This window comes from Saccopteryx leptura, chromosome 2 (genome assembly GCF_036850995.1).
Source record: "Saccopteryx leptura isolate mSacLep1 chromosome 2, mSacLep1_pri_phased_curated, whole genome shotgun sequence".
Taxonomy (NCBI): Eukaryota; Metazoa; Chordata; class Mammalia; order Chiroptera; family Emballonuridae; genus Saccopteryx; species Saccopteryx leptura.
In genome coordinates, this window is record NC_089504.1 from 214,931,833 (window position 1) to 214,951,470 (window position 19,638).

The following is a 19,638-nucleotide window of genomic DNA, read 5'->3' on the forward strand; positions in this document are numbered from 1 at the left end:
TCTAATGCCCACCTAATTCTAGACTCTTTGCCACCTGTCATCAACAGCAGCCTCATACGTATGGCTCCAGGGCTTTCTTGGTGCCTAGTACTGTGCCTAGCCCATCTTTCTTCTTCTTTTTTTTAAAAAAAATTAATTTGTTGGGTGTAAAACTGGTTAACAAAATTATACAGGTTTCATGTGCACAATTCTACAACACATCTTCTGTACACTGCATTGTGTGTTCACCCCCTTGTCCATCCCCAGCCCATCTTTCTAGAAGTATATTCTGCCAACTTCTTACATGGCTGCCCCCTTTAGCAGTGAGTGACCACATGTGGAGAGGAGAGAGATAGACAGAGACAGACAGACAGAGAGAGGTAGGAAGGTGAGGGGAAAGGAAGGAAGGGGAGGAATGAGGAGAAAGACTAGAGATAGAGACACTGAGGGCTAGGGAGTATCAGAGGGACCCTGGTTCACTGGTCTCCCCTCTGGCTATTTACTTCTAAACTCCAGGACATTCTTCTCTTAGCTCAAGCCCCTAGGAGTTCAGTTCTGTTCTTGCAGCCCAAGGGTCCCCATCAACATAGGGGGGTGCCCACCTCCAAGGGGCCCAAGGAGGCTCTGAGGAGCCACTGTAGGTGAGTAGCAGCCCCTTGGGCACTAAATAAGCCTTTAGCACACATTGGCTTTAATTACTGTGCTTTAATATTTGATGTTTGACACAAATTTCATTTGATTGTGAAATCGCATAACATCCCAAGTCCTCGGCGTTGCTTTGGGCTCTCATTCTAAGCCCCTATGGAGATGCTTGACCAGATGTGACTATCTAGTCCAGAAGGTTCTCATGTAGAGGGTTGTGATAAGAGGCCAGCCCACCTTCTCCAGCTTCAACTCTGCTCCAGCAGCTTCAGCCAGAAGGGTTTTATCTGACCCATAGAAAAGGGGCCGACACGCACAGTCTGCAAACCTGCGTCAGCCCTGGCTCTCGACCACAGCTGACCACATGCTCACATTGCTTTCTCATCCTTTGAGAGTTTGTTTGTATCTAGGTTTCACAGCATGTTAATGGCACCACTCAGGTCAGTATTTCCCAGATTCTGATTTGGGACTGGCAGATGTCACACCATCATTTGTCTCTTATGATAGGAACCTTTCTCAGCACATATCCCAGTGGTGAAATCACACATACAAGCTGATAGGGACATGTGATTTACAACAGGGACATAATTATCCTAAATAAACATACTGACAAACAGACCCAATATATCAGGGACAAGTAAAGCTCATCTCAGGAATGCAACATTATAAAAGCTGTTGGTACAATTTGCTACATTAAGAGATTAAAAAGAGGAAAATCCTTGATCTTCTCAAAAGACAGTTAGTCTCCTCAAAAGCATTTGGTAAAACGTAATACTTATTACTGAGTTTCAAGCATACACAACCGGAAGACCTTCAGGAAGCTAAGAATGGTAGGGAAATTCCTCAACCTCTAACAAACATTGTACTTAATACATTAGCACAGGGTTCAGCAAACTTCTGTAAAAGGTCAGACAGCGTATATTTTACATTTTGGGGGCTGTATGGTCTCTATCTTAACTAATTAAAACTAATGTCACAGTATGAAAGCAGCCAGTAGACATGGGCCTAGCTGTATGCCAATAAAACTTTATTTACAAAGAGAGACCACTGTGGGCAGGATTCGGCCCCCAGCCATGGTTTGTTGGCCTCTGCATTAAAACCATTCACATCATAGTCAGAAATAAGAAAAGATGCCCAATTTTATATTTGAATCCTAGCAAATATAATACTACCAGAAAATATATGTGAAGTATAAAAAGTACATTTTTTGCATAATTATATGACTATTTGTCTAGAAAATCTAGAACAATCAATCATTAGAATTAAAAGTGACCTATTCTAAGGTCAACATAAAAAATATAGCATTTATTAAAACAGCAATATATAATTATGTTTCATGAGCAAAAATGTTCCATTCATGACAGCAGCAATAAAACCCAGAAATAAATGAAGAAACAAGCAATTCTGATACAAAATAAAACCAGAAAACTGTATCAAAGTTTAAATAAATCAAGAGACAAATTCGTCCCGGTGCCATACTCCACATTACATCAGCTTCCAAAGTGTGCCCACATAGCAAGCACAATCCTGATAAAATTCCCAATAGGGCTATTTGAAACAATGGATTTTAAGCTTCGTTGAAAGAGAAAGTGGGCAAGCTAGCTGAGAAATGCTTTTAAAAGGATGTGGAGAAGGAACCTGCTGTAAAGCCATCATAACTAATGCTGTTCTTGTGCAGAAATTGACAAACAGGTGCATGGGAGCACCATATATTAGAGGGAATTTAATTTATGATGAAAGTAGAGTTTTATGTTAGTAAGGAAAGGATACCTTTTTCAATAAATGATGAGGAGACAACTGGGTGTGCCTTTAAGAAAAAAAATATTACACCCACCAATACACAGTGCCCTTGCTCACACTCTCCCTGCTGCAGTTTCTCTCCCAGCCCCAGAGATGGGCAGGCTACTCCCCACTCGCAGATGTTCTCAGACAGAGTCCCCGGCCATACCTGCTGCTGGGCAACCCTGGTGGTGTGAGGGAGTTTGCCACTCAGCTAGAGAGTATTTGGCTGAGGAGATTCTGGATAAAGAACCCTCGCCCCCCCTTTCTGGATTCTCATGGGCTGGGTCTAAATGTAGCTCCTCGAGGTCTACCCTCTGCAGTTTTGGGGACATTGCTGGAAGAATTTGCAATCCTGGCCAGATACAGAGCCCCAGAGCAAAGAGGGCAAGGGTCATGTGTTGTTACCCGCTTGGGGTCTCCTTTCAAGTCAGCGGAAGTCCCTGTTCTGCACTTCATTCCACAAAGGGACACCTAGAACCCCCTACCCCATCTGTTTGTGGTTCTGCTGACGCTATCATCTGGGAGGGCTGAGATGAGTCCTTGAAATCCATTCTGCAAACATAAATAAGCAGCCTGTTTAATAAAACAAAGTACGCACTCTTTGACATTTGCCAGTGTTGATCTCAGAGACACTGTGGGGTTGGATTCTCAGCCCATTGACCCAACTCCCACTCCCACCCCCCATCCCCGCCCAATGACCGGACCTCCCTAAGGTTGTCCCTTCCCATTCCTCCTCTGCTCCACATCTAGGACCCGCCCCTACATGGATTGGATTGGGAGGTGTTTGTGAATATGGCTGCATCCTGGGGACACACATGATGGCACCAAGCTGAGCAGCAAGAACACTGGGTCTGTTCCTCTCTCTGAGGAGAACCCCCCAACACACACACACACACACACACACACACACACACACACGCACGCGCACGCGCACGCGCGCGCGCGCGCCCCAGCCATGGGGGTGTTTTTCTCACCCGCCCTCCCTGCTGTGAAATCCCAGCTTCCAAAAGAATCGCACTCCAGGACTCAGAGGTTTCCTGTATGTTTGCTGATAGACCCAGGATTAGGGTTCAGGTACCCAGCAATGGAACTGCTGAGACCTATGGGGAGAGATGAGACCCCAGGGCCCAAATGGGAGCAAAGCACCGGCTTTAACAGGTGTGGCCCCAGGATTCACAGACCACGTCTGCCTGGACCCCAGGCCAAATGGGGTTTTCTCCCTTCTCAGGTACTGTGGTTCCTCTCTGGGGAAGCTGGGCCAGGCCTGGGAGAAGTAGGGCAGGAAAGAAGTAGGGCCTGGGAGAACAGGGCAGGTGTTCCCAGGGCAGGAAAGAGGTGGGCCAAAGTCTTACCTCCGCCCCCAGCTCCCCCATCTTGTCTGGAGGCTCCTCTGCCGCCCGTTTCCTATTCCGCCTCCTTCCTTTCGGGAACCAAGAAGCTTGGGATGGACTCTCCTGCCCTCTCGTGGCCAAATGGCTGAAGGTGGAAGCCGCTGGAAGTCGCGAGAGAGCACTCCAGGTAAAGATCATAATCTATCAGCAGAGGCTGGAGGGGAGGAGAGGAGAGGGGTGCATTGAGGGGTAGGTGCCCACCCAGGATGAAGAGCCCGGGCCTCTTTTCCCGAGGTGTTCCCGGAAGAAACAATGGTAGGAGGGCCGCAGAGGGCACCTCGACCTCCAGAAAAAAGCAGGGAAAGAGTTACCCTGCGGGGCCCGGGGTCTGGAGCAAGGTCGGGCATCCGTCAGCAAGGCCCAAGCGCTGCTGGCGCTCGGCTCACTAATCAGGTGAGAGTGGGGATGAGGGCGAGCGCCCGGCACCCGCAGAGACTTCCTAGCTCCCGTACGCGCTGCCCTGCCGCGCCCGCCCCGTTCAAGGTTGGACTGCCCGCACTTTCGGCCGGAGAGACTTATTGGCTGAGGATGACACAGACTCAAGTGAAGAGCGGAGCGGAACCCGCGGCGTTGCCGTGGCTACAAGTGACGCGTTCCGCTCGGGCCAGCGGGAGGCACTTCCGGGGCGGGCCGTGACGGCCGGAAGTGCGTGGCCACCCGGGGCCATGGCGGCGCTCGGCGTCGTTTACCTGCTGCTCGGGGCGGCATCCTGGCCGTCAGCCTGGGCCTCTGGCGAGGAGTTCTGGCCCGGCCAGTCGGCGGCCGACATCCTGTCGGGGGCGGCGTCTCGCAGACGGTAAACGCACGTCCGTGCGACCGGCGGCACGCCTTGGGCGACAGGGTCTGCGGGGCGATGGGGGCGGGCCTGGTGGGCCGGTGGGCCAGTGGGCCAGTGAGCAGGGGCGGGGCAGGTGGGCGCGGCCCGGGAGACCCCAGGAAGGGCTCGGTTCCTGTCTGCGGATCTGGAGCCTCAGAATCAGACATTCGAATGGGCTGAAGTCTTGTTTATGTGCACGGAGTCTTTCAGTCTCCATCCAGATGTTGGTATTCAAATCTCGGGCAAAAGAAAATCGTCAGCCTGTTTATCTTGGTACAAAACAGACCCTGTATGGGGTAGGGTGAGGGGGTGCAGAGATGATAGACGAGCCCTTCCTCTGGGTGTTTGCAGGCCCGAGCCTTGGATCACACACAGCTTTATCTGTAGTAATGGAAGTTGTGGGAAAAAACAATATGTAGAGAGGGGAGGAGTGAGGATGGCTTTGACTATAGCAGACGCTGAGGAGGAGCAGAGCCTGGTTCTTTATAGCAGCAGTTCTCATAATGTGTCCGGGGACTCCTGATGTGTCATACCATTTTCGTAGTAATACCAGATGGTATTTGCCCTTTTCACTGTCTTTCTCCCACTACGTGGTTTTTCCGGAGGTCACCTGATATCATAACACATTGAATGCAGAATCCAGCTATCTCCACACCAAAAGAGATTTGCAAAAATTACAAACATGGCCACTTTTCTCACCAATTATTTTTGTTTTGAAAAATATACTTACTTTTCATTTAAAAATGTGGATAATGATAACATGGTTTATTGTTATTATGAAGTAACTTTCAACACAGGAATTATTTATAGATTTAACCCACATAAATAACAGCTTTTTGGAGTCCTCAGTTATTGTAAAGAGTGCAAAGTGGGCTGTAGACCAAAAAGTGTGAGAACCACTGGAGGACTGATTTCTCACGGTTGGTCACTGAGACTGCTGGGCTTCATTGTGTATTATTGCTGGGTGTTAAACAGATGCTGCCCCTACTTGTGGGCTCTGTAAGTCATCGGTCAGATGGAAGTGGGTAGGCAGCTGCCTCACACACTTTAGAAGCCATCACTGTGTATCACGGGTATGTCTGGGTTTTCTGTCCAGAAGCCTCTGTGCTGAAGCTCCGCTGTCCTGCTCCTACCTGCCAGGTATCTTCTGTATGATGTAAACCCCCCGGAGGGTTTCAACCTCCGCAGAGATGTCTACATCCGCATCGCCTCCCTCCTGAAGACCCTGCTGAATACTGAGGAGTGGGTACTGGTGCTGCCCCCATGGGGCCGCCTCTACCACTGGCAGAGCCCCGACATTCACCAGGTCCGGATTCCCTGGTCTGACTTTTTTGATCTTCCAAGTCTCAATAGAAACATCCCTGTAATTGAATACGAGCAGTTCATTGCAGGTGAGGTGGTGGTTCTGGTGTGGACAGCAGGCCAGACCAAGAGCTGGGCCAGCGGGCTATCTCACTGGGCCTGTTGTCATAGCCTTTGCTTTATGGAGGGGTCCTGCATCCTTACATTTCCCACCCTACTAGTGATCTTGGTTTTGCCTTAATTTTTCTAGGGAAGTAGATCTGAAGTGTATGAACTCTGTGCCCTTTCTCTCGACAACTGTGGCAGCTTGGTGAGTCAGGGAGTGCAGTTAGAGCTGCCATCAGAAGGCTGCTGTCATGGAGGCCAGGGCTGTCCTGGCAGGGCTCAGCCCCTTGTGCAGAAGGGGCCATTTTACCTGAAGGAAAACACCACATGTGTGTGGCACTGACTGTGTTAGGACTAGTGCAGTGCTGCTGAAAACTTGTAATGATGTACTGTTTCATGTAGTTCTGCTTAACCTTCCCTTTTTATTTTTTTAAAGAGAAAAGAGTTGAAGATTTTCTTAGAATAAAGGTATTTAAAGCTTTCTGTTCCTCTGTTTGGAAGACATACACTTAAAAAGTCAGTGATACTTCTGCTTTCCTAGAGAGGCCTAGAAGAGCCTTCACCGTCTTTAAGCCACTGATACACTATAACATTTATTGATGAGTCACATCTCTAAGCTGCTGATACTCTATAACCTATAACCGTCTCTAAGCCATTGATACTCTAACCTTGGTTGAGTTCCTACCCTGCAAGGACCAGACAGCTTAGAATTAGTGCTCACACTAAGGATGGTGGCTTGGACATCTTCAAGGTCTGTTCTTGCTGTACCTTAGACCCTGTCACTTTGAAATGTTTCTGTGTCAGAGTCAGCCCTGTGGACCCTGCAGGCCCGGAATGCTATAGGGAGTATCTTCTCAGAAGAGGCAAACTCTCAGATTGTACAAAGCATTTTAGGAACTCTTTCTCTCCCAACCAAAGATGAGATGTAGCTGAGTGTTTGGTCCTCCTTGACTTAGTCTGGGAAGCAGTCTGTCTTTTGCCTGAACTTGAGTTACAGAGCCTCCCAGAGAACCTGACCCTTACCTTCCTGGGGGTTGGGGGGTGGGTTTCCTGAGAGGTGGGCACTGGGACAGGTCTGAGCCTTCACCATTTGAGATTGTGCTTACTGGGAACTGTGGGTGTGTGGGGATGGGAGATGGGTATCCTCTCTACTGCTCTCCAGGCCCCATTGCTGGAACTGGAGCCACCAGGGGGAAGGAGGACAGAGTGCCCTGGGTGATGCGTGTGGAGGCAGGGAAAATGGCTTTGCCTTGGACATGTCTGACTAGATGACTGCTCTGCTGGTTCCTTCCCTACAAAGGGAACAGGCATGGGTGCCAGTCCTAGGATGGGTGAGTGCAGCAAGGCCACACATTAGCCTTTCGGTGTTTCTTCACTGTCCCCTCACTGTGAGAGGAGCCCTGAGAGCTCTCTCTGGCATTAGGTGCCACTGCCATGCAGATGTTAGTGTCCAAGTGAGAGTGAACGTCTGGAAGAGACCAGAATTTCACTTTCTGTGGCTCTCTGGTCATTGGGCTTTTCATTCCATCTTTGACCACAGATGTGGCTGACACATTCTAGGTATGGGTAGGAGCAGTGGGTAAGAGGGCCAGCCATGGGCTCCTGCCTACCTGGAGCTTCGTGGGGAAGGGGGAGCAGGAAATAAAGAATATAAATAAGTCATTGAAACGTGCAGTGTTTGAGATGGTGACAAGTGCACAGAGAAGGCAAAAGTGGGGAGAGAGTTCGTAGTGTTAGAGGGACAGTAGCCATGGCCTGGAATGCATCCGAGGGAGGTGTAATTTGAATGGCCTCACAGGGGTCAAGTACAGGCCTCGTGGGGGTTGATCCAGGTGGGGATGGCCAGTCAGAGGCCCCGGGGCAGGAGCACGCAGATGCACCAGAGGCTGACAGGGAAGCCCGCCTGAGGAGGAGCCCTGAAGAGTTGGACGAGAGTGTGAGTGGGGCCCATGCTGGCATAAGGCCTGGCCCTGCCTCTGGAGAAGTGGGGGTACAGCCGTAACGAGAAGAGTGTCAAGGGCCAACCCAGATGCTGTGGAGAGGTCAGGGCGATGAAGAGCCCTTGGGAGCAGTCAATGCCTGGATAAGCTCCCCCCCCCCCCCCACGCTAACCCACTCACCCTTTAGGAGCCTGTGCCCTGAGGTCACTTGTTCAGCACTAGCTCTATTTTGTAAGCTTCAGTCCTTGGAAAGGAGGTGGCCTTACATCAGTGGTTCTCAACCTGTGTGGGGGTCGCGACCCACAGGTTGAGAACCGCTGCCTTACATAAAGTGATAATTTTCTGTCTATATTGATGGCAGTTGGATACAGGCCATGTGTGTGCTTTGGTTACTGCTTACTGTCAGTTCTTGGTCTTTTCCAGAGTCTGGTGGGCCCTTCATTGACCAGGTTTACGTCCTGCAAAGTTACGCTGAAGGGTGGAAGGAGGGAACCTGGGAAGAGAAGATTGATGACCGGCCCTGCATCGATCCGTTGCTGTACTCACAGGACAAGCACGAGTACTACAGGTGCAGCTGGCAAGCCCGCCTCGTGCCCTGTGATATGGAGTGAGGCCATCCCCCAGCATCTGGGACAGCACGTGTGACCCTATGACCACACTCCTCATTGGCCAGCGGTTGCTACGTCCCTAAAGGGGAGGTCTCTTTTCACCTCCTTGTCCCATTACAGATTCCTCAGGCCATTTAAAAATACCCGACTGAGACATGTTTACCTTTCTGCACTGTTTATGCGTTTGACCAGGTCCTGGAAACGGTGCTCTTGTCACCCCAATCGTAAGGTGCCATCAGAAGACCTCCCTGTGGAAGGGCTGTTACCTCAGTGGCTCTAACAACTTGAGTTACACAGAAGCTCATTAGAGGAGCATTGGTTGAGGCGCTGTTACCGTCACAACTCTGGCACTGAAGCAGGAAGGGTCATTTTCATCAGCTTCCCTGCGGACTGCCTCTGTTCTCCCATCTCTATACTGTCCTTGTTCCTTTACTGGTCTCAAGTCAGATGGAATTTATGGTTCCTTTAAAAATTCTCACAAGAACATCACTACCTCTATTCATGACCAGTAAGCTTTCACTAAGAAATACTGAATTGATCATGGTGGAGGTGTATGCATGTGTATACAGATCTTACTTACTGCCTGTGAAAAACTAAACTAAAGTCCCACGGTCCTTCTTTTCCAGAGGATGGTTTTGGGGTTATGAAGAAACTAGAGGTTTGAATGTTTCCTGTCTGTCTGTGCAAGGGTCGGCTTCTATCATTGCACCTGTGCTTTTGAGGAACACGTCAGCACGGTATGTGCCTGCACCATCTGCTCAGTGATGGGCCAGTGAGGAAGGGTATGTGTGTGTATGTGTGTGCACAGGTGAATGTGCAGATGTGGGCAAGGACAGAGCCCGAAGACAGGGCCAGGAGGGTTTTGAAATGACCCGGTGGGACGCCAGGTGCTGGGGCAGCACGAAGGCCAAGCATGAGGGCAAAGCAGTGAAGCTTTCAGAAGAACACAGCCTCGAGGCTGCAGGGTATGGAGAGGTTTAAACAGGATGTGAAAAGCACTAATCAAAAAAGAAAAGATTGGTAAATTCAGTCACGTTAAAATTAAGAATATCTGTTCATCAGAAGTTACCATTAAAAAGTGGAAAGATACCAGTTTTCAAGGTGTGCATTGGAGGCAGTTGGCTACCTCTAGGTTTTTGCGGTTAGGAAACCTTTTTGCCTAGAGGTGGGGGAGTAAAAATAGAGGCTCAGCCCCAGAGTAGAAGTGGCTGGACCACGGGGTGTGCACTCCCTGCACAGCATTGGGGCGCATCCTCACACAGCCACCGGGGCAGAGGTGCGGTCTGTGCAGCTGATAAATGACAAGTGGGTCCCTAGTCTGTTTCTGTGATTTCAGAGTGGAAAGCTCTTCTTTAAAGCTCTATCTATAAAGCACCCTTTTAAATCTTGCCAATTTTTATCTCTGCAGGTTTTCATTTTTACATATTCACATTTTTTGGTCTGTTCTTTAATGGCTTCTGGGATTTTTTCTAACTTTTACCATCTCAATATTCTTAAAAATCTTTCATGGTCTGCTTTTATAGTCTTTGTTTTTAACTTTGACCACTGAAGACTTGTTCTGTTTGAGGGAAAGCTTCCGATCATCTGACCCATCTCCTCACTCTCTCCATGGTTGTCCTGCCTCCTGGCTTGCTAGTCCCAGGTAGATGTGGGCCTGTTTCTGGAGGTTCCTTCTGAATGTCCTGATGCGTTAGTGGTTTGGTTATCTCATAAAGCACAGCCTCTCTCGGCCCTCACTCTGCAGGGAAGGAGTTGAGCAGTCCTGAGGAGGGTGCTAGCATAAGGAGCATAAGGAGTACCCAGCCCTGGTTTTATTGAAGCCACTTTTTAAAGATGGGAGTCAGTACTGAGTTTTATGCCTTTGTAGGATCCATCATTATGTGGCTTTGTCCTTCACCTACTGATGTGTGGAGTTAGTAACAGATTTTCTAATATGGAACCGTCTTTCATTTCTGGTGTGAACTCCATTTGTCATGTGTGTTATTTCTTCAGTATACTGCTGGTTTCTGTTTGCTAATTCTATTTTATTTGTTTTGGGGTTTTTTTGGGGGGGTTGGGTTTTTTGTTTTATTTTGTTGGGGTTTTTTTTGCATCATAGTTACAAGTGGGCTTGCTAACACCCGGTTTAGAGGCTAGGATAGGAGAGACCATGAATGCTTAGAATCACTTAGAAATTCAGAAAAACCTCAGAATCATGTTATAGAGAGTCAGCAGTAACTTGCCCACGTGCACCCTGGTGACCCAAAAGGTTAGCGCGCCCCCTCAGAATTTGTCCCTGCTGGCTCCTGGTCATTCTAATTATGCACTTGGAGTATATGAAGGTAATAATTTTTAAAGTTAAACTCTTTCTTTTCCTGTTGTTCAAAAATAGGTCCGTGATGCTGGACAGAGCTGAGAACCTCCTTCATGACCATTACGGAGGGAAGGAGTACTGGGACGTGAGTGCCGTCTGGGGGCGTCTTTCTAAGTTTGCTTATATCATTTTAATTTGTTTAGTTTCTGAAAATCTAAGACCTTTGATAACTCTTATTTGCAAGCTTGCTGACCATAGGCTCTGAGCAGTGTTGGGTGTAGGTGTAGTTGGGAATGCTTCCATCACACTAGGGGCCCCAGGGTGAGGGCTTGGTGTGTTGGGTGTCTCGGCACTGGTCCAGAGTGATGGCAGCCCCTGCCCCTCCCTGCCTGCAGCAGCCTGTCATTCCCGCTGCTGCCTTCAGGAGCTGGGTTCAGGGCTCTCTTTGCTCACCTCTCCAGCCTTGAGAGGCAGGGGTATTCTGCTATGAGGGTTCCCTCTCTGCTTCAGTGGGGCAGGATGGCCCTGGTGACTTGATGCCATGGTCGTCGTGAATGAACGATAGCAGAGTTCAGAGAGCAGCTTCTCTCCTGGTATCAGCATTTCGCTGACACGATGGCATGTTCATTAGGTGACGCCTTGTTCATTGGGCCTCTGCTTTGAAAAAAGGCACAGTCCTTGACGTGGGCAGAGGCCTGAAGCATGTCCTGACAAAAGCAAGTAGGCTTGAGTAGGGAGGCCTGAAGTGAAAACAAACAGTGCCAGCCAGTTAGGGGCCTGGCCTGTGGGGCTGTGCTGGGCAAGGTGCAGCTTTCCCCGCGGGAGCTGCTGCAGGCCCAGAAGGGTTGTTGGCAGCAGGGAACACAGGGACACTGTAGGGGCACCTGCCCTGCTGGATCAGACCTGCCCTGCTCGGCTCCCAGGACCCCAGGAGAAAAACCGATTTTTGGAAGATGTGTTGTTTTGGTGCTGAAGAAAAAGAAATGTTTTTTTTTGGTTTGTTTGTTTGTTTTTGTATTTTTCTTAAGTTGGAAATGGGGAGGCAGTCAGACAAACTCCCGCATGCGCCTGACCGGGATCCACCCGGCATGCCCACCAGGGGGCGACACTCCGCCCATCTGGGGTGTCACTCACAGCAATCAGAGCCATTCTAGTGCCTGAGGCAGAGGCCACAGAGCCATCCCCAGCGCCCGGGCCAACTCTGCTCCAGTGGAGCCTCGGCTGCGGGAGGGGAAGAGAGAGACAGAGAGGAAGGAGAGGGGGAGGGGTGGAGAAGCAGATGGGCGCCTCTCCTGTGTGCCCTGGCCGGGAATCGAACCCGGGACTCCCGCACGCCAGGCCGACGCTCTACCACTGAGCCAACCGGCCAGGGCCGAAAAAGTAATGTTTTTAGGTAAATTCCAGCTGTCTGAAAGGAAAAAGAACACACTGAGCTCACCTCCAAGGCAGATGTTTTCTGTTCCCACCTATGGGATTTGGTGCCCTCTGTCTGGTCACCTCCCAGAGGCCCCGTGTAAGGACAGTTTCTGGGAGCCTCTGTGCTCTGGTGCCCCCTGGCCACTGTGGCCATGCCCTTGGGGGCTGCCCCACCAGCAGCATGGGTTTCCACACAGTTGGCTTGATTTTTGTCATCTTAATGGATTTCTAACTTTGTTAATTGAGCTATAGGTTTGTGATTTATGGCAGCTAATTTCTGTAAAAGAAAAACAGTATTTTCTATTTAAAAAGTGTGGTTTGTGGCCTGTTACTTGTACACCTGGTTTACGATAAGAGGTAGTGCCCATGTTCAGTGGTCCCCAACCTTTTTTGGGCCACAGACTGGTTTAATGTCAGAAAATATTTTCACGGACCGGCCTTTAGAGTGGGACGGATAAATGTATCACGTGACCGAGACAAGCATCAAGAGTGAGTCTTAGACGGTTGTAATAGAGGGAATCTGGTCATTTTTTAAAAATAAAACATCGTTCAGGCTTAAATATAAATAAAACGGAAATAATGTAAGTTATTTATTCTTTCTCTGCGGACCAATACCAAATGGCCCATGGACCAGTACTGGTCCGCGGCCCGGGGGTTGGGACCATTGCCCATGTTGCTTCTTACCTGTAAAGTAACTGGCTTGTCCTTGTCCTGGGGACGCCCACATCCTGTTGCTGTGGCTCAGGAGCCTGAGGAAATGGGAGTTATATCCCCTCTGTAGCCACTGACCTCCTCTGCCCTGAGTCTGGCCTGTGCTGGGTCGTGGGTCCTCTTGTAGGCAGGCTAGGCTGGGCAGAAGACCCAGATCAGACCCTTGCTCCCTTGATACATAACCCAGGCATCTCCTGGGTGGGCTGTTTCAGAAGCATGAAGTGCCACTGTCATCACTGTCAACCTGACAGTTCTATCTCTCTCTAACCCTTTAAGATCCCCCTTGAATACATCGCCATAGTGCCAGCCACCCTGAGTCAGAGCTTGGCTCCCCCGGTCAAGCGGACCCTCAGGAGAGGGGAGAGGTCATGGATGTTGGCCTGCAGAACCTCTGCTCCATGATAACGTCCTTACATGTGCGATCCTCGCTGACAGACTTGCTGCTGGCTGATGACTTGTCACTGCTAGGTGGCCCCCGTGACTGAGAAAGGATGTGTGCAAGGCTGGACCCTACCAGTACTAGTTGCTTATCCTTGGCTTTTCTGTCAGATATTTGGGCTGTCCTCCAGATTTGGTGGGGCTCCAGAGGCTTGTTGCAAGGGTCGGGATGGGACTGAGCTGGGCAGCCACCTGGTGGGCAGATGGAATGGGTGCTCAGCTACACTGTCTCTGCTCCCCCAGACACGGCGGAGCATGGTGTTTGCCAAGCACTTGCGGGCTGTGGGCGACGAGTTCAGAAGCAAATATCTTAATTCCACGAACGAGGCTGACAGGATCCCCTACGAGGAGGACTGGACCAAGATGAAGGTAGTTTCTATCTCTTTTTAATTAGGGGAAGGCTAGTTATCTCTTTAGATGCATAATAACAAACCCCTTAATTTATAGCAGATGGAGGGATGTGATTGTCACCTTCAGTGTCACCTCTCTTAACACTATCCACATTCATTACTTACCATGGATGCTACCGAACACACGCACGCACGCACACACACACACAGAGTCCTGGTACAAACTCAGGGAAACAGCTGGGACAGTGTCTCTTAGTGAAATGGAATGGGAATTCCGCAGCTCAGAGGGTCACTCTTAGAGTAAAAGCAAGCGATAGATTTGCAAGCAGGAAGTAAAAGATGACCAGTTACGTTCAGTGTTTTCTTCTTTACAGTGCAGGAGCAGTTCAAGAAAACAGGAGGATTCACTCACACCACCCAAAAGCACCATTTACCCTTTTGCTCTAACATCATTTCTTTAAAAAATTTTTTTCTGAAAGGTTGGGTTTTCCTATAATTTAATTTTAACAAATAATATGTGGATTTTTCAAATTGATGTAGATTTTAAGCATTTTCAGGATAATGTAGTTGTTTGAATGATCTCCTTTTAGTGTGGTTTTTAACAGCAAATTATTTCATGGAGAGGAACACCATCTCCCCTGTTTGCACCTTATGGGACAGTTGGCTGTTTTCAGGTGGATTGGCACTGTTCCAGCTCTGATTAGTAGGTATGTGGATAGTCTTTACTGGAAAAATACAGTATTAAGTGGAAGGTTTTTATCTTTTATCCCATTTGTATTTTTTTCCAGTGTTTCATTTACTTTTGTTTTTTTACATTCAGATCAAAGGGTATGGTAATTAGTCACTCTACGGCTTTAGAACAACATGCAGGACACTGAGTGTGGAACACTTGTCCCCTCTGCCTCTTGTCTTGAGTGCCAGCACCTGGATGCTGACACAGATGATAGGTCCATCTCAACATGTCCTGGTCCTCCTCTGCCAGGTCAAGCTGGGCTCCTCACTGGGTGGTCCATACCTCGGTGTCCACCTGAGAAGGAAAGACTTCATCTGGGGCCACAGGGAAGACGTGCCTAGTCTGGACGGAGCTGTGAAGAAGATACGCAGCCTCTTGAAGACCCACGGGCTGGACAAAGTGTTTGTGGCCACGGATGCCATCAGAACAGGCAGGCAGCTCTGGCTTCTGTGCCTCCTTCTGCCCTCGTTGTGTTCGGGGCAGAGTTGGGTGTGCATATTGATTGACCCACACATGTGATACTATGAGAGTAATCCTTAATTTTATGGTTTTGTCCTCGTCACCTCTTTAGCCAGTTCCTGAAGAATTAATGGGTCACAGAGATGCATGCTATCCTGGTAGGCAGATGCCTGTTGGCACCTGCAGATCCCCGTTTAATGACCTCTCCTTTTAATTTGCAGAATATGAGGAGCTGAAAAAACTGTTGCCCGAGATGGTGAGGTTTGAGCCCACGTGGGAGGAACTGGAGCTCTACAAAGATGGAGGCGTGGCTATTATCGACCAGTGGGTCTGCTCACATGCCAGGTGCTCAGGGTTCGGGGCATGTCTGGTTGTGTTTCATGAGGTTCACGAGGCTTGAGTACCTGGTAGTCAAAACAGACAGTTCTGTGTACCTGTTGCTCACTGCCCAGCCATCTGTCCACTGTTAATAAATCCCTTGTAACGTTTCGTTTCGCTCAGTGGTCTTTAGGCTGTCAGTTATCCATTTCATTCCTTTAGTCCCTGGTGTAGTGTCATCATTGCTTCACCCAAAATCTCTCCTCCATCTAATGTTGTCAAAGGAGGGCGAGTGTGGGGCAGTGAGGATCCTAGAGCTTCATTCTCCAACCCTACCCCACTTGCCTGCCCAGAGCAGTCCCCTGTCCATCCCTGAAGAGGAATGTGCACAGGGCATCCTGAGAGGCCGAGAGCACAGGTCCTCTCATCCTTTTCATGGGACTGTCCTTGTGGGAGGCAGCCTGCCCAAGAGGGAGCGGGGCCGGGGTCTCCTGTGGTTCCTCTAAGGCAATGATTTTCAACCTTTTTTGAGCCACGGCACATTTTTTACATTTACAAAATCCTGGGACACACCACCTACCAAAATGACACAAAATGACACTCTAACACAGTACATATTATACATATAGTTAATAATATAGTTTCTAAATGTATTTATACTCACTTAGTGTGAAACCTGGGCCTGTTTCGATGAACACAAAAGGGATATCCTGGCAGGAATGGTAGAAAGACACACATGAAGCTCTTCCTCAACAGTTCTCAGTCTCTCTCTGTTTTTAGTTTTATCGCAGTCAAGCTTGAGAAGCTCAGCTCACATAGATATGTGGTTGAAAACGGGAGCAATGTCAAAATAGCTTTGTTGGCCAGAATGGGGAACTCCTTGGCAACAGATAACCAAAAACTGTCCAAAGGAATATCAGCAAACTTTAGCTTTAAAGTTAGATAACATTGTGATGCATTGTATATCACCCTCTGCGGGGGCCTCTTTTAAAAAGAAAAAGGTCAAATATCTATATACACCATCAGGATAGACATAACCAGCTGAGGCTGAGGCTTCATCTAGTGGTGGCAACATTTATCTCCAGTCCTGACCAGGATTAGAAATCGGGACCATGGGGAGGAGTAGCAGCTTCAACTACTCGCTGCGGCCACACAATGACAAGTGTGCGGCAGCCCGAGTGGGGACCTTCCTGGGTGTGGGTGAGAGGCGGCCTACTATTGGTTCATCGCTAGTGGTCGGGATGAATCCTAGAAGGTGATTGGTCAGTGAGCGTTCCCTGTGCCTCCACTCTTCCTGTCGCTGATAGCTGGAGGGATTGTGAGGGGAATGTTTATGTTCGGATGGAGGCGGCTGGTGGCAGGCCAGATAAATAGCTTCCGGGGGCCGTATGTGGCATGCGGGCCGTAGTTCGGGGACCCATGTTTAATTTCCCCACGGCACACCTGACCATGTCTCACGGCACACTGGTTGAAAAACACTGCTCTAAGGACTCCTGCCCATTGTGCTGAGAAGAGGTCAGAAGGAACACTTCAAGTAAAATAGAAAATGCGAGTGAAGTAGCTTATATTTTCCATCTTTCTTGGGATTCTCAGACCCCTGGGTGGATGGATGTGTGTGTTTGGTATTAATGGGTCGACATGTGCATCTGTCCTTGTGTGTGCTGGGCACTGTAGGAAAGGCCCAGGGGATGCCCTCTTCCAGGGTGAGGGGTTCTTTTCCTCCTCTGAACAGGCAGGGTTAGGAGCTGGCTCAGCCTCAGCAGAGGTGGAGGTGGGTCGGGGCTGAGAGACTTAGCCTGCACCACCCCCACCTCAAGCTTATGAGCCAGAGCCTGACAGCTTTGTCCCCTCAGCCCCCAGAGTTCTGTGGAGGCTTTGAGGTTAGTGATTCTGCCTTCCATAGACCCAAACCAGGTGGACATCTTGGGGGCAGACTTCTGGTGCGTTTCTTCAGAAACCACCATCCTGGAGGTGATTGCTTCTACCACCTGGCCTGGCTTATGGTCCTGAGCTCTTGCCTCTCGGAGCCAGAATCTAGCTGGTGTCTCCAGTTTGACCTCATGCGGGGCTGTCTCCTGAGCACCTTAGATTCTCAGCCAGGCCCCACCCGCTTGGCCTTTGGGCTCCTCCAGTTTCTGCTCCATCCTCCTAGCCCAGGCCACTTGGCTGTCGTGATAGCACAGGGACCCTGGGGTCCAGAGGCTGGGTAGGCACCTGGGAGTGTTTGAGCATGTGACCTGCTTATTCTTGGTGGCTCAGTGACCTCTGCTGTTGCTTTCTAGGTTCTTCATCGGCACCTCTGTCTCCACGTTCTCCTTTCGGATTCATGAGGAGAGAGAGATCCTGGGGTTAGACCCCAAGACTACGTACAACCGCTTCTGCGGAGATCAGGAGAAGGTGTGCGAGCAGCCCACACACTGGAAGATTGCGTACTGACCTGGGCCTTGGGGGCTGTGCCCTGCACCTGCTTTACATGCAGTGGACTTGTGGGCTTCCCCCAATGACACATATCACTGTGTGGTTGCTCCTTCCCCCGGCCGGCCGCTAGACACACAGACCTGTCATGTCTCTGGGTCTTGGGCCCAGAGGAGGCCGCACATGTGGGTACAACCCATGGCCACACGAGCCACAGCGTGAGCGGGACTGCCCCCGGGGCTGCACCCATTCTTGGTATCTCCTTCAGCTATTGCCGCCTGTGGGGAGGCACTGTCCCTTCCTGGGGACTCTGGTTGTGTCTTCTGTCAGGATCTGAAACCACATCTTAGCCACCAGCAAGGCCCATGGTGTGGTTTCCTTGGGCCTGGTCTGGAGGGCGCTCCCCAGCGAGTCGAGGGCAGGTGTGATGCATGAGCAGCCCCCATCCCAGGGGCTGCCGCAGAGCTGGCTCTGCCCTTGGACATGGTGCAATTTGGGTCTGTGGGTCAGTAATTATAGCTCCTGTGTTGGCCACCAGAGCAGTGCCCTAGTTCTGCCCTTTCACTCTGAGCAAGACCTCGTGCGAGTTGGAGGGAAGGTGAAGCGCTGCTTGTCAGGCTTAGGTTGGTGGGGCCTGTGCGGTGGTTGCCAGCCTCCCTGCAGCAGGTGCCGAGATGTTCCACGCTGGTCTTCAGTGCCTTGGCTTGTTCACGCGAAACTGGTCCATCCTCAGAACAGCATCTAGCTGGCTGTCACTGCGTTTGTGACTGTCACTGCAATGTGCGTGGGGTGGGGTGCTTGTCTGAAGCCCCTGGCACTGCTCCCTCATGGGCAGGGTGCAGCTGGGCAGGACTGGCAGGCAAGCTGCTGTCATGGGCTTGGCCCTTCTCCAGGAGCCCTTTTGAGACCTTGGCACTGCTGCACTTGGGGGCATGCCGCCGGGCACGTGGGTCTGTGTGGAGTGCTGCCATGGGCCACCCATCTCCTCTGCCTGGGAACCCTGACTTCAGGAACACCAGTGAACACAGCCACAGATGGTGAGCATGGGCACATGGACACTTCTGCTGAGCCTGGCGGCCGAGGACAGGGCAGGGTCAAGGCCCACGGCCCCGGGTTTTCCATCTCCTTCCCAAGCTTCTAAATTCTACCCTGAACACATGCTGGGGGTCTAGGGCTGTCACAGCTGTGCAGGGTGAAATGATGAAATATTCTATTTCCATTTGTACATTCAAATATTAATAAAATACATTTTCTAGAAAGCTGGAATCCTAGAAATTGTACCTTTTCCTTACCCCTTTTTTCTCCCCAGTCCGCACCTTGCAACAGCTTCCCCTCTGGGCGTCCCGTCCACACACCCTCACCCGGGTCCTGAGTACCAAGTGGCCGCACACTGGACCAGCAGGGGATAGACCTCTGGGAGCCTGAGAGCAAGCATTCTGACGTGGGGACACAGGAAACGAAACAGAACTGAGAATGTGGGCTGTTGTGACGGAAACCCGCTGAAGGAAGGAAAGGGAGGCAGCAATCACCATCCTCTAGGTGTCAGGGAGGTTAGGCACGAAGGACATCTATGTCTGCAGAGCCAGGACAGAGTGATGGCAGAGGCCCCTGCTCCAACGATGGGGGGCGGGGTGTTTTAGAGCTCCAAGAGGTTGAATGAGGTAGGTCTTGATGCACCTGTGCCTTGAGGCCTGAATGACAAGACTGCTGTGCCTGGGTCTGGTGGAGGGGCGTTGGAGGAGAAAAAGCAGCTGAGCATGGGCGCTGAGGGGGCACACCTGGCGGCTCAAGCAACAGAAAGCAGGTCCCAGCGACCCAACAGGGTGGTTTGGGAGTGCAGTGTGGGACAGGGATACTGGAGCCCCAAGGTCACAGACACAGAGCCCTAGGGCAACAGAAAGGGACAGGAAGGTCACCAGATCCCCTGCAGTGCCCAGGC

The 19,638-nt window shown here is 50.4% G+C and overlaps 1 protein-coding gene and 1 long non-coding RNA gene across 4 annotated transcripts; one reads left to right on the top strand and one right to left on the bottom strand.

The window, feature by feature from the left end:
- Positions 1-672: 672 nt before the first annotated feature.
- On the bottom strand, positions 673-4,192 carry LOC136395368 (uncharacterized). 2 transcript variants are annotated; one of them, XR_010749319.1, is made up of 3 exons: positions 4,106-4,192; positions 3,756-3,948; positions 673-2,955 (listed from the first exon to the last, which is right to left on the bottom strand). It is a non-coding gene; the product is annotated as an uncharacterized lncRNA (long non-coding RNA). The 2 variants fall into 2 exon arrangements; XR_010749318.1 differs by having other exon boundaries at positions 3,378-3,948.
- A 238-nt stretch (positions 4,193-4,430) lies between these two features.
- Positions 4,431-18,965, top strand: POFUT2 (protein O-fucosyltransferase 2). 2 transcript variants are annotated; one of them, XM_066370013.1, is made up of 9 exons: positions 4,431-4,590; positions 5,752-6,002; positions 8,382-8,526; positions 9,193-9,303; positions 10,938-11,004; positions 13,668-13,793; positions 14,757-14,937; positions 15,188-15,311; positions 17,567-18,965. In XM_066370013.1, the coding sequence occupies exons 1-9, from the start codon at positions 4,460-4,462 to the stop codon at positions 17,718-17,720; spliced, it is 1,290 nt and encodes a 429-aa protein (XP_066226110.1). In that variant the 5' UTR covers positions 4,431-4,459; the 3' UTR covers positions 17,721-18,965. The 2 variants fall into 2 exon arrangements, with proteins under 2 accessions (XP_066226110.1, XP_066226112.1); XM_066370015.1 differs by lacking the exon at positions 9,193-9,303.
- Positions 18,966-19,638: the final 673 nt, after the last annotated feature.

Bases quoted from the DNA above. Each gene is read 5' to 3' on its own strand.
- POFUT2 (XM_066370013.1), top strand. From the start codon at position 4,460: ATGGCGGCGCTCGGCGTCGTTTACCTGCTGCTCGGGGCGGCATCCTGG. The intron at 4,591-5,751 runs GTAAACGCACGT...CCTACCTGCCAG, and splicing joins GGGGCGGCGTCTCGCAGACG to GTATCTTCTGTATGATGTAA. The intron at 6,003-8,381 runs GTGAGGTGGTGG...GGTCTTTTCCAG, and splicing joins ATACGAGCAGTTCATTGCAG to AGTCTGGTGGGCCCTTCATT.